General features: G+C 42.6%; 1 protein-coding gene across 1 annotated transcript; it reads left to right on the top strand.

Moving 5' to 3' along the window:
• Nucleotides 1-1,458: 1,458 nt before the first annotated feature.
• On the top strand, nt 1,459-12,134 carry MRPL18 (mitochondrial ribosomal protein L18). Its single transcript, XM_075855186.1, has 4 exons — nt 1,459-1,617; nt 5,139-5,325; nt 7,505-7,736; nt 11,872-12,134. The coding sequence occupies exons 1-4, from the start codon at nt 1,581-1,583 to the stop codon at nt 11,941-11,943; spliced, it is 528 nt and encodes a 175-aa protein (XP_075711301.1). The 5' UTR covers nt 1,459-1,580; the 3' UTR covers nt 11,944-12,134.
• The last annotated feature ends 232 nt before the right edge of the window (nt 12,135-12,366 follow it).

Below are 12,366 nucleotides of genomic sequence, written 5' to 3'. Positions count from 1 at the left end.
GGTCAGGTTCCCACGGGGCAGATGCGCTGTATAAAAATCACACAGTGTGTCCGACCTAGAACCCACAGTACATTTCGTCCCAAAAAAATCGCACCAGGTTCAAAAGGGATATCCGCTGCAAAAGAAAGCCGTTCATACTTACCCCTTCCCTCCCCTGACGTCCACTCCGGTCTCTCTGGGTGACGTTGCAGTCATGTGACGCTGCAGCCTGTGATTGGCTGCAGCGGTCACATGGGATGCAATGTCATCCCAGGAGGCCGGACTGCAGTAAAGAGGAGGGTGTTCTGGGTAAGTATGATTTTTTTTTTGTTTCCATAGTTAGTAATCCGGAGTAATCGCTGCAAATACGTAGCAAAATCCGCAACACTTGGCTTTCTGTTGCGGGTTTTGAATCCCCATTGAATTCAATGGGGAAAACCCACAACGAAAAATAAAAAAAAACGCAGCATATATTGACAATTTATGCAGGTCAATTTATTAACGTTTACGCTGCGGTTTTTTCCCACAGCGTGGGCATGAGATTTTCTAAATCTCATCCACTTTGCTGCTACTCTAAATGCTGCGGAATTTCCAGTTGTGGAAATTCTGCAGCGTTTACACTATGTCGGAACCCAGACTTTTTTTTTCAGGTGCAGTTTTCCACAACGGACATTCCGGTCGAAAAACTGCACCACAATTTGGTGCGTTTTTTTTTATCGGAATTCCCTGCGGCGACTAGGACGGATACACGGTGTGCTTCTATGCAGCGTATCCACCTTGTGTGAACATACCCTAACTGTGCAGAGGGAGAAAAGTTTCAATCAGCAGGTGAGGGGGGATCAAATTATCAATATCATTAGACTCAAATCCTCCATTGCCAGGCCTGCCACACGTATACCAGCTAAGTTCTCCTAAACTCTGGCGATTTATTAAATAGTTGCAGTCCGCTAAAACCGGCATGTCTGTCACTTCTGATGCTCAGACAGGGCAGAATTAATAGAAGACAGAGTATGTCAGAGCTCGGTCTTGCTATGAGCTAAGCACCTGTGTCTAGACATTTTGGCTGTTGACACACATGGGGCAGGCAACGTATAAAGGCAAAGTCTAACTGGCCTTCTAATACACCATTAAGCTGCCTCCGACCTCACGTTATTCATTCATATTATCAGTGCTTCAAATGAAGCTCCTACTTCCTCTACAAAAAGGGGTTCTGCAGCAGCTAGCCTTCTAATATTAGTTACTACTACATGCACTTCACACACCCTACACACAGCAAGGACATTACACGCACAAATCACACAATTTAGATGCTAGTTTCTTGTGGGCTAAAGGACCTTCGATGATGTCACGCCCATGTGATCAGTCACATGCATGGGAGGAGTCCGGCTCTGGGCTGTACTTTTCTCTGGTGCCCGAGTTCTTTCGGCTCGCACACGTTCTATAATCCTAGCGCTTGGCTCCTCCCAGTCATGACATCATCAAAGGTCCTTTCTTCCACTGGTTTCTATCATCCGCTGCCCTGTCCCTGTGTTCTGTCACCCAGGCAGAAAGTGGCTGAACATACAGCAGATGTCACCTTGATGTGAACGTTTAATGTAGTCATGTCCATAATCAGAAGGAGCAGAAGTCTCATACCAGGTGAGGCTGTGGATGTTCTCATTACTTGTGCACAGAGCAATTCTCATTCACAGGGTTAGATGTATGGACAGGCAGCACAATGCTATTATTAGGCGTGCTATGAAGGGTTGCACATTGGAACAGATCTATCAATGTATTTTTCCGTTTTCAGGCATAAATACATTGACAAATGTTCAAATTAAGGGCTTATTCAGACGAACGTATAATACGTCTGTGCAACGCGCGTGATTTTCACGCGCCTCGCACGGACCTATGTTAGTCAATGGGGACGTTCAGACAATCCGTGATTTTCACGCAGCGTGTGTCCGCTGCGTAAAACTCACGACGTCCTATATTTGAGCGTTTTTCGCGCATCACGCACCCATTGAAGTCAATGGGTGCGTGAAAATCACGCGCACCACACGGAAGCACTTCCGTGTGACGCACGTGATTTGCGCAACAGCAGTAAAAAGTATGAATGAAAACAGAAAAGCACCACGTGCTACAAACATACAAACAGAGTGTCATAATGATGGCGGCTGTGCGAAAATCACAGCCGCGCATCATACGCTGCTGTCACACGGAGCTGTTATGTACCTTTTGCTCACGCAAAACGCCGCTTTTTTTGTGAAAAACGCACACGCTCGTGTGAATCCAGCCTAACACCGTATTTCCAGGGTCACGCAGAGTGGTTTTTTTTTCCATGTGTGAACGAGGTTTTGTATAACATGTACTCCTTTTGTTGTTGATTTTCTCTGCGGAATCCGCAGCGAAAATCTGCTACAAATCCTCATCTGAACATATCCTATATGGGCATATGTAACTGCCATCCCACGCAAATTCTATAGAACCTACGAGAAGGGGGTGCCGAGCTCAGACTATCCCCTCCCTTGTAGATTGCGTGAACGTGCACACTGCTCCCCCTGTCCTTAACCGTATAAACCTGGCCGGTATGCTTTGGTGGAAAATGTGGCAACCCTACTTAGAAGGTAGAGGAGGGAATTCATAGTTGGACGTTTTGTCATAGTCATAAGAGTGTGACTATTAAGCCTTATTCAGACAAACGTAGAATACGTCCGTGTGACAGACGTTAAAACAACGGCTGTCACACGGACGCATGTATTTCAATAGGGCCATTCACGCAGCCGTTGTTTCAACTGACCGTGTAAAGGGTCCGTTGAAAAAGAGAATATGTCCTATTTTCTTGAGTCTTTGGAAGGATCCGTAAAAACGGGACACGGACGGGCAGCGCGGACTTTAAAAAATGGTGGTTTTTCACGTCCGAGTTTCCCCACGTTCGTCTGAATGAGGCTCTTAGTGTACGTCCGCACACAGTGTAAACACTGCTGAATTTCCGACAAGATTTTCTGGGAGGAAATTTCAGTGTTTTCGCATGAGAAATTGACTGAGAATCCACACTGCAAGTAAATTTCCCCATTTCTTTTCTGCATATTTTTTTCGCATCATGTGGATGAGGTTTGTTGCTGCTACTGCAATACGCTGCAGATTTTCCGCAATTAAATCTGTGTTAAATCCGCAGCTAATCCGACCCAACCTAAAAGTTGCATTGTCTCTGCGACAATTACAGTACTGGACAGTTTTTCCGCAGCGAGGCAGGGACTCCTAGCATCGTACATAACTATGATGCTAGGAGCCCGGCTCCCTGCACTGTGTTTGGTCCGGGACTTGCGGCCGAAATACGTCCGTCCATTACGGACCGAACATGCTCCTGTGAATCCAGCCTTAATGTGCAGCGCAAGGATGGTGCAGGCTCAGGAGGTGTGGCCGCACAATCAGCAGTGGGGATCAGCTATAACATGCAGCTGACACCCTGACTCGACAGCCAGGATTGGAGATAACATTGATCCTGACCGTTTAACCTCTTAGATGCCAAGGTCAACAGCGACCGTTGGCCCTAAGTGGTCTTACAGAAAGAGAGGAATGCAGGGTCTAGTAGGCTGCCTGTCGGTGTAATGCTGACAGGTATAATATACTGTACTACAGAAGTATTGCATTATGTAAGCAAACAAAGGATCGCATAGTCACGTCCTATAATGAGACTAAAATGATAAAAGTGCAATAAAACTAACTGGAAAAAAAAATCAAAAGTACAAAGAAAAAAATACAATTTCTTACTAAATACTTTATAATGGATAAAAAAGCACATACTTAATTGGCATTTCCGCAACCGATACGACCTGTTCTATGAAATTAACACATTATTTATACTGCATTATTTAAATTGCAGAATTTCTGTTTTTTAATCATTCCAAAAAAAGGAATCAAAGTTAATCAATAAGTTCTATATACCCCAAAATGCTGCCAATGAAATCTACAACTTGTCCTGAAAAGAAACAATCCCTCATAAAGCTGGGTCGATGGAAAAATACAAATGTTATAGCTTTTGGATTGTGTGTAAAAACATAAGAAACTATAGAAATTTGGTATCGCAATAATAGTAACTACCAATAGAATGTTAAGGCCCCATGCACACAAACGTGCTTTTGCGGCCGCAATTCCCACGAAAATCCATGGGAGAATTGGGGCCCCATTCAATTCTATGGGCCGATGTACACGACCGTGGTTTCCAAGGTTCGTGCATGGCCCAGGAGCCTGGACCGCAGAAAGAACGGACATGTCTTATTACAGCCGTGTTCTCCCGTCCAGGCCCATGGAAAATAATGGACGTTCACGGCCCGCGATATGCGGGCAGCTTGCGAGTGACACTCCGCGGCCTGCCGACCTGAAAATCACAGCCGTGCAAATGGCTACGGTCGTGTGCATGAGGCCTAAAAATGTATTTATACTACACCGTAAAAACCTATTCCTGGAAACAATGGCAGCAGTGATGGGATTTTTTTTTTCCATTCCTCCGGCAAAAAAAAAAAGTTATTCAATATATTATACTGTATGTACCCCAAATTGGTGCCAATAAAAATACATCTCATTCTGAAAAAATACAAGTCCACATACGGCCATGTTGACCGAAGAATTAAAAAAAAGAAAAAGTTACGACTTTCAGAATGTGGTAATGCAAAAAGGAAAAAAACCTCTGTGTCCTTACAGAAGAACTCCAGAAAAATTTACCCACACTATTTAAAAATGTTATGAAGTGAAAGGTAGTGAGGTATATTGCCTTACCAGACGTTTTATTTTAGTTAGCCGCTCCATTCCAGGCCGCCATTGGGTCACATGATCCCCACTCTGACCACCCAAATCCTGCAGCGTATGATGTAGAAACCAGAGGTCAGTCTCTCAATGCAAGTCTATGAGACTCGCATCTAGGCTCTCATGAGCTTTCAATGAGACCCTGACTTCCAAGATTCAGGGAGTCCGAGTGAGGATCACGTGACCCAGCAGCACCCCGGAATGGGGCAGCTCACTTTCACATAAAGTGCCCGGTAAACCAATAAGTTTCACTTCATCTCATTTTCAAAAGGCGAAACTAGGTTTACATCCTTATGGGGTTAATTTTGATACAGTAGCTGTTTTTTACCAGCATGTGTGTGACTAATATACATATGTTTTTTTTTTTTATAAAGCAATCCGCACAGCTAGTACATCGACCTGTGTTCAAACCTCAGAGGTGGCTGAAGTAGACACAAAAGAGAATGAAATTGTAAACCCAGATTTCACCAACAGGAATCCTCGAAACCTAGAGCGACTTGCACTGGCCGTTAAGGATCGGGGATGGGGCACAGTGTGGCCAACACGTCAGCACTGGCATAGGTGAGAAACAAGAGAGAATGTGTTAATCCCTATAGGAACACAGATTGCTATATACTTGTATATAAGAAAAATCATGCAAGACCTACTTATAACATTAAAGGAAATAAGTATTTGATCCCTTGCTGATTTTGTAAGTTTGCCCACTGTCAAAGTCATGAACAGTCTAGAATTTTTAGGCTAGGTTAATTTTACCAGTGAGAGATAGATTATATTTAAAAAAAAAACAGAAAATCACATAGTCAAAATTATATTTATTTCCATTGTGCACAGAGAAATAAGTATTTGATCCCCTACCAACCATTAAGAGTTCAACCTCCTCCAGACCAGTTACACGCTCCAAATCAACTTGGTGGCTGCATTAAAGACAGCTGCCTTACATGGTCACCTGTATAAAAGACTCCTGTCCACAGACTCAATTAATCAGTCTGACTCTAACCTCTACAACATGGGCAAGACCAAAGAGCTTTCTAAGGATGTCAGGGACAAGATCATAGACCTGCACAAGGCTGGAATGGGCTACAAAACCATAAGTAAGACGCTGGGTGAGAAGGAGACAACTGTTGGTGCAATAGTAAGAAAATGAAAGACATACAAAATGACTGTCAATCGACATCGATCTGGGGCTCCATGCAAAATCTCACCTCGTGGGGTATCCTTGATCCTGAGGAAGGTGAGAGCTCAGCCGAAAACTACATGGGGGGAACTTGTTAATGATCTCAAGGCAGCTGGGACCACAGTCACCAAGAAAACCATTGGTAACACATTACGCTGTAATGGATTAAGGTCCTGCAGTGCCCGCAAGGTCCCCCTGCTCAAGAAGGCACATGTACAGGCCCGTCTGAAGTTTGCAAATGAACATCTGAATGATTCTGAGAGTGATTGGGAGAAGGTGCTGTGGTCAGATGAGACTAAAATTGAGCTCTTTGGCATTAACTCAACTCGCCGTGTTTGGAGGAAGAGAAATGCTGCCTATGACCCAAAGAACACCGTCCCCACTGTCAAGCATGGAGGTGTTTTGGGGGTGTTTCTCTGCTTAGGGCACAGGTCTACTTCACCGCATCAATGGGAGAATGGATGGAGCCATGTACCATCAAATCCTGAGTGACAACCTCCTTCCCTCCACCAGGACATTAAAAATGGCTCGTGGATGGGTTTTCCAGCACGACAATGACCCGAAACATACAGCCAAGTCAAGAAAGGAGTGGCTCAAAAAGAAGCACATTAAGGTCATGGAGTGGCCTAGCCAGTCTCCAGACCTTAATCCCATCGAAAACTTATGGAGGGAGCTGAAGATCCGAGTTGCCAAGCGACAGCCTCGAAATCTTAATGATTTACAGATGATCTGCAAAGAGGAGTGGGCCAAAATTCCATCTAACGTGTGCAAACCTCATCAACTACAAAAAACGTCTGACTGCTGTGCTTGCCAGCAAGGGTTTTGCCACCAAGTATTAAGTCTTGTTTGCCAAAGGGATCAAATACTTATTTCTCTGTGCACAATGCAAATAAATATATATAATTTTGACTATGTGATATTCTGTTTTTTTTTTTTAATATAATCTATCTCTCACTGGTAAAATTAACCTAGCCTAAAATTTCTAGACTGTTCATGACTTTGACAGTGGGCAAACTTACAAAATCAGCAAGGGATCAAATACTTATTTCCTTCACTGTATATGTAATATAGTACCTAGTTTAAAGAACTGTGTGGGGCTTTCTTGTGCAGTGTCATATAGGGCATGCCTAAGTTGAATATTTTAAAATTCGGTCCGATTCTCCTTAGGAACAGACAACAAACAGTTGTGTACTGTTGCCTGTTGCCAAAGGGCTTTTTCCTCTTCTCTGCTCTTAGCTGACAGCTGTATTGTCTGATATTCTGGTTACTAGGGATATGCTGCCTAACGACCACAGTCTCTTCAGTATGGTTAATTGTCCTGTCCCCTAGAAAACCAGCCTGTCTCATCCTATTTAGTCTTCAGCTCACAGTAGAATTACCTCTTACTTGGGGACAAGGAGGCCGAGCATAATTCAGCTGTTTCTCTTACTGTTGCATTAACACTATTTTTGAAAAAATACATTGTTTTTGAGAAGTTTAAGTGTCACGGGGAAAATTTTAGGAAGAAAAGTATTTTGTTAAACATTTACTATTTGAATATTTATATAATTTTTTTCTCTGTTAAAGGATACGACTAGAACGCAGTGGGCATCATGTGACCGCAATTGTGGAGCATTGTAGTGGCAGTTTCGTACTCTCTGCCTCCACACAAGAATGGGCAGTCAAGAAACATCTTTACAGTACAAGAGATGCCATGGCATGTGAGAATGTTGGTAGAGTTTTGGCTCAGCGCTGCCTAGAGGCTGGAATGCATTTCATGGTTTTTCGGGAGATCCCGTGGGTGTTTCGTAGTAAGTCGGTAAGATGAAAAGTCGATTTGTTATGAAGACAAACCTCTTATTTAAGCCTTAAAAAATGTCTTACCCGCTTGGAGTAATGATATGCTTAAATGTAAAGTCTTAATTGCCTAAGGCCCCATGCACATGACTGTAAAAATCGACTGTAATTGTGGATCGCAATTACGGACGCTTTCACTTGTATTGTTCACAAGCACCTTCCCGTTTATTTACGGGAAGGTGTCCGGACCGTAGTAGTGTGCTGCAAAATATAGGACATGTCCTATCTTTTGGTCCTTACAGTCCTTGTATGGGAGCACGGGCCGAGAATGCAGGCGGCTGTCCGCGGCCGGCTGTGCCCGCATTCGCGGCCCGTGATTATGAGCATGGCCGTGTGCATGAGGCCTAAGTCATGTACTTATTATAGGGGACTTATTTTTTTTATATAAAAGCACTTTGTGGGTAATTACATTTTGCTAGTCTCATTAGAGTAGTCTCCTCTTTACCATAAGGCCAGTGTCACATGAGAGTAAGGGCGGATTTACACGAGCGCGTGCGTTTTTGCGCACGCAAAAAACTTGGCATTTTGTGTGTGCAAAAGGCACTTAACAGCTCCGTGAGTCATCACATAGGATGCGCGACTGCGTGATTTTCGCGCAGCCGCCATCATTATGACACTGGATGTTTGTAAACCGAAAAGCACGTGGTGCTTTTCTGTTTTCAATCATACTTTTGACTGCTGTTGCGCGAATCACGCGCGTCCCACAGAAGTGCTTCCGTTTGGTGCGCGTGGTTTTCACGCACCCATTGACTTCAAAGGGTGTGTGATGCGCGAAAAACTCAGAAATATAGGGCATGTCGTGAGTTTTACGCAGCGGACTCCCGCTGTGCAAAAATCACTGACAGTCTGAACGGACTTAGACGGACATAGACTAGCATAGATCAGTGCGACGCGCGTGAAAAACACGCGCGTTGCACGGACGTATTACACGGTCGTGTAAATCCGCCCTAATACATGCGCATATCCCAACCCGACCAGTTTTCAGATGACTGGAACTGGCAGCATCATAGGTCACAGGCAACAGCTCCAACGTTCTAGTGATCAGTAGGTGCTTCATCTTGCAGATTCCGAGAAGAGAGATTATCTTCTGATATGTCTCTATGATATCTGTGCACAATTTGGCCTCCTACACAGAGTCGTAGACACTCTGTGCAGCCGTATAGTGCTCTGTATGGCACCATATTATGGAGCTATATCCCACCGCCAGGAGCAATCCTTCTAGAATAGCTCTGTAAGACAACTTTAGATCAAACATGGCAAAAAAAATAATAATTGTTTTGTCGAATTCATACGTAATCTGACAGAAAACCCTGTATTAAATCAGACCCCTCATAAAAGTCTAAAATTCACTGTATTTCATATCACAAGGGATATATCCTATTATCACCATCTAGCAATGGTTCATTCGTTTGTCATCTTGGCATGAACAAATTAGAACAGCAATATGTCTTTATTACTAGAGCCCGTGCACTTTACATTGACACCAGAAACGTAGTAAGATAGATTGATGAGTTTCAATCACTGCCTGTCTGAAACAAAAATACCTCTATATTTTAATATTTTTTTGTATTTTATTTTTACATTTATATCCGTTTTAAATTTTTATCATTATAATAATAATTATTTGTTAATACAATCGATATGCTTGCTATTCCACTCTGTTACCAAGCTCCTAGCACCTATATTGAAAAGAGGATTGCAGGAGATCAGGGGATATAGCACAAATACAAGCAGGCGCTATTGATTATCTATCTACTAACAGCCCTAAGCGTTTTATTACTAGGTTGTGTCTCTGCCATAAATCATCAGGGGCTCGCAGAGTCCGAGTGTTGTAGCTTCTAGCATTCTAGAAGTGTTCAATGTATTAAATGTATTGGAACAGAATCGTTTGTGGCGTGTCTGCTATCAGCGGCAATAAACTCTGTCTTATAAAGGTGGAGTCTCCACCCCCTTCCAGAATCACCGTCTGCTACAGCCTATCAGGAACGCCACATTAGACAAAATAAACGCACCACAGGTTAATTTATGAATAGTTTCTCTGCAAATTTTTTCTGCTTGTGTGTGCATAAGATTTCTTTAAATCTCATCCACTTTGCGGCTACTGTAAAACGCTGCAGATTTTCCGCAATTAAATCCGTTGCGGAAAATCTGCAGAGTTTACCTTGTGTGCGTCCCCACCCTATGTAGGGTGTATGCCTAGAAAATCCTTTTAACCAACATTCCTTATATTTGCAGTTTCTATCGTCTAGCACAGAATTTCCTTATAATCTGGAATTTGTTAGAATAATTTTGTTTGCAGTTGTGGCCAGGCAGTGTCAAGTTGGTGACAAAGGCAGGACTGCGCTCTCTTGTGGAGATATGCCTTGGTCACTCACATTCATGCCCAGCCCTGTCTTAGTGGATCCGTCATGGATCCTCTGAAATCGTGTCCGTGTGAGCAGAGCTTTATTCTGTGTTCTGTCTTTTTGAAAGTGGGGTGGTAATCTATATGTAAACGGGAACTGTGAATTCCGTCATGGTGGGGACAGTTGGAATGAGTCTACCCTCAGCCAGATTTCTAAACATTTAAGGTGTTCGGTCGGTTTTCCGTCTGATGTAACTTCTGCTCATACATTTTGTACATAAAGCAGGAATTCCTCATCGTTACTTTTGTTTCATATGTAACTACAGAGAATCCCTTCAACTTAAAAGTAACATTTTACCCTTTCTGATTTATTAGAGTTGCCTATTGATGTGAAATGGAACCTGTTGAAAGCTTTGGTTACCGGTTATATCTCCAGGAATCATTGTAGATGTATCTGAAATAACACGAATTAGTTGCATAGGTCAAGCAGCCGATGTATTTAATGTGCTTGATTATACCATTTAGTCTCACGGTTATGTGCATGAACCCCTGCGGTTGTCTCAGTTCTCGTTTATTTTGGATACACAAACAAGTAAAGGACATTGCCATGTCAATATATACACAGGAGTGCCCACACTGTTTAGTCATCTTATCGTTGATTTGTATTTCCCTTTTATTTGCTCTGTTTCAGCTTAAAAGCATCCTTATTTATCTTGGAAGTAGAGTAGCAGTTCATAAATGTATTCATCAGGCGGTCAGGCTTAGTTTGTGCTGTTGATGAAGAATATCTAAATAATGTGGTCATGTTTGAAGCTCATCTGCGCGTTTGGCTCGGCCGTGGTCTGTGTTTGTTCCTATCTTGTGATTAGGTAATTCAGGGATGGACTTGTAAGGGCAGCGGTGAGTTTACATTGAAGCGCATCATCGATTCAAGATGAAATAAACATATCCATTAATTTATGCAATAGTTACATACAAAAATAACGTAATAATAAAATAAAGTTTTTGAGGTAAGTCTAGAAGTTACTCTATAAAGTGAATGATCCTAGCTAACTTTACAGTTACAAGGGCCCTACTCATCCTAACTTTGCCACCTAACTTAGATCAACACTCCCAAAAATCTACCGCCATAGTTTCCATAGCTTTCACCGATGAAGTGTAATAAGCCCGAAACTGCTGTATGCAAATTGGAATAAATGACTGTATCTGTGCTATACACCAGTGATTCTGAGGGCTTGGAGCAGACCTGCTCGAGCGGGCAGGATCAAAATCTGCATCGATCCTGCCCTTTTAACCCCTCAAATGCGGCGGTCATTAGCGACCGCCGCATCTGAGTGGTTTTAGCGGGAGGGGGCTCCCTCTCTCACCCCACCGGCACACACACTATGCAATCACGGGGTGACGATGGTTTCTATAGCAGCTGGGGGCCTAACAAAGGCCCCCAGGTCTCCCTCTAGTTTATGCCTGTTAGGTCATGTAAGAGAAATTGGCAAGTTTCTTTGAAGCTGTTTCATGTGGCCATGTTGACGAACTGTTGAAATTACTCTGTAATGGGGCTTCATTCATATGTGAAATGTTATGTCATCATAATGGCTATTTCTGCTTGAACTGACTCGTTTATAATATAACATTATCAATTCTTAAATTATCAGTACTATTAAATTGCTATAACCCTATAGTCAAGTATCCGTTCTATCAAAACAGACATTTCTTCTTGTTTTCTTTATTTTCTTTTCACTTTCTTTTTTTCTAGGTGCAGAGGTTTCGAAATGCAATGATTGAAGGTGGAATAGTGATAAATGAACCAAGACGGATTTATGAATAAGACATGATGGGTGCAATTGCTGTCAAAAGAACAAAGATTTACTAAATGACATTACCTGCTTCTTGGATATACAAGCATAACTGAAGCCATTTCATAAAGTACCTTTTTTCCCATACTTGCATGTCAATATTAGTAAATCTGTTAATATTTTCAGGGGATTTTTCAATAAAATATTCCTTTTAAAACTAGAACATTGTTTTGACTGTAAGATCTCCTTACAAAATAAATATGAGTCCGCTGTATTCTATGTTCGGTGCTACTCCCCAAACGGTACAATATTATTTTGGGCTGTTTGGTCTACTAGCCCAGCAGCCCTGTCCCTATGATATGTGGCCCTTAACCTCTTCAGGACACAGCCTGTTTTGGCCTTGTTGACGCAGGTGATTTTTTTTTAAATCTGACATATGTTCGTTTATGTCGTAA

Source organism: Rhinoderma darwinii, chromosome 3, assembly GCF_050947455.1.
Source record: "Rhinoderma darwinii isolate aRhiDar2 chromosome 3, aRhiDar2.hap1, whole genome shotgun sequence".
NCBI lineage: Eukaryota > Metazoa > Chordata > Amphibia > Anura > Rhinodermatidae > Rhinoderma > Rhinoderma darwinii.
Note: the sequence above shows the minus strand (reverse complement) of the source record. Positions and strands in the feature narration are given on the sequence as shown.

Bases quoted from the DNA above. Each gene is read 5' to 3' on its own strand.
- MRPL18 (XM_075855186.1), top strand. From the start codon at position 1,581: ATGTCCATAATCAGAAGGAGCAGAAGTCTCATACCAG. The intron at 1,618-5,138 runs GTGAGGCTGTGG...TTTTTTATAAAG, and splicing joins GAGCAGAAGTCTCATACCAG to CAATCCGCACAGCTAGTACA. The intron at 5,326-7,504 runs GTGAGAAACAAG...TCTCTGTTAAAG, and splicing joins ACACGTCAGCACTGGCATAG to GATACGACTAGAACGCAGTG.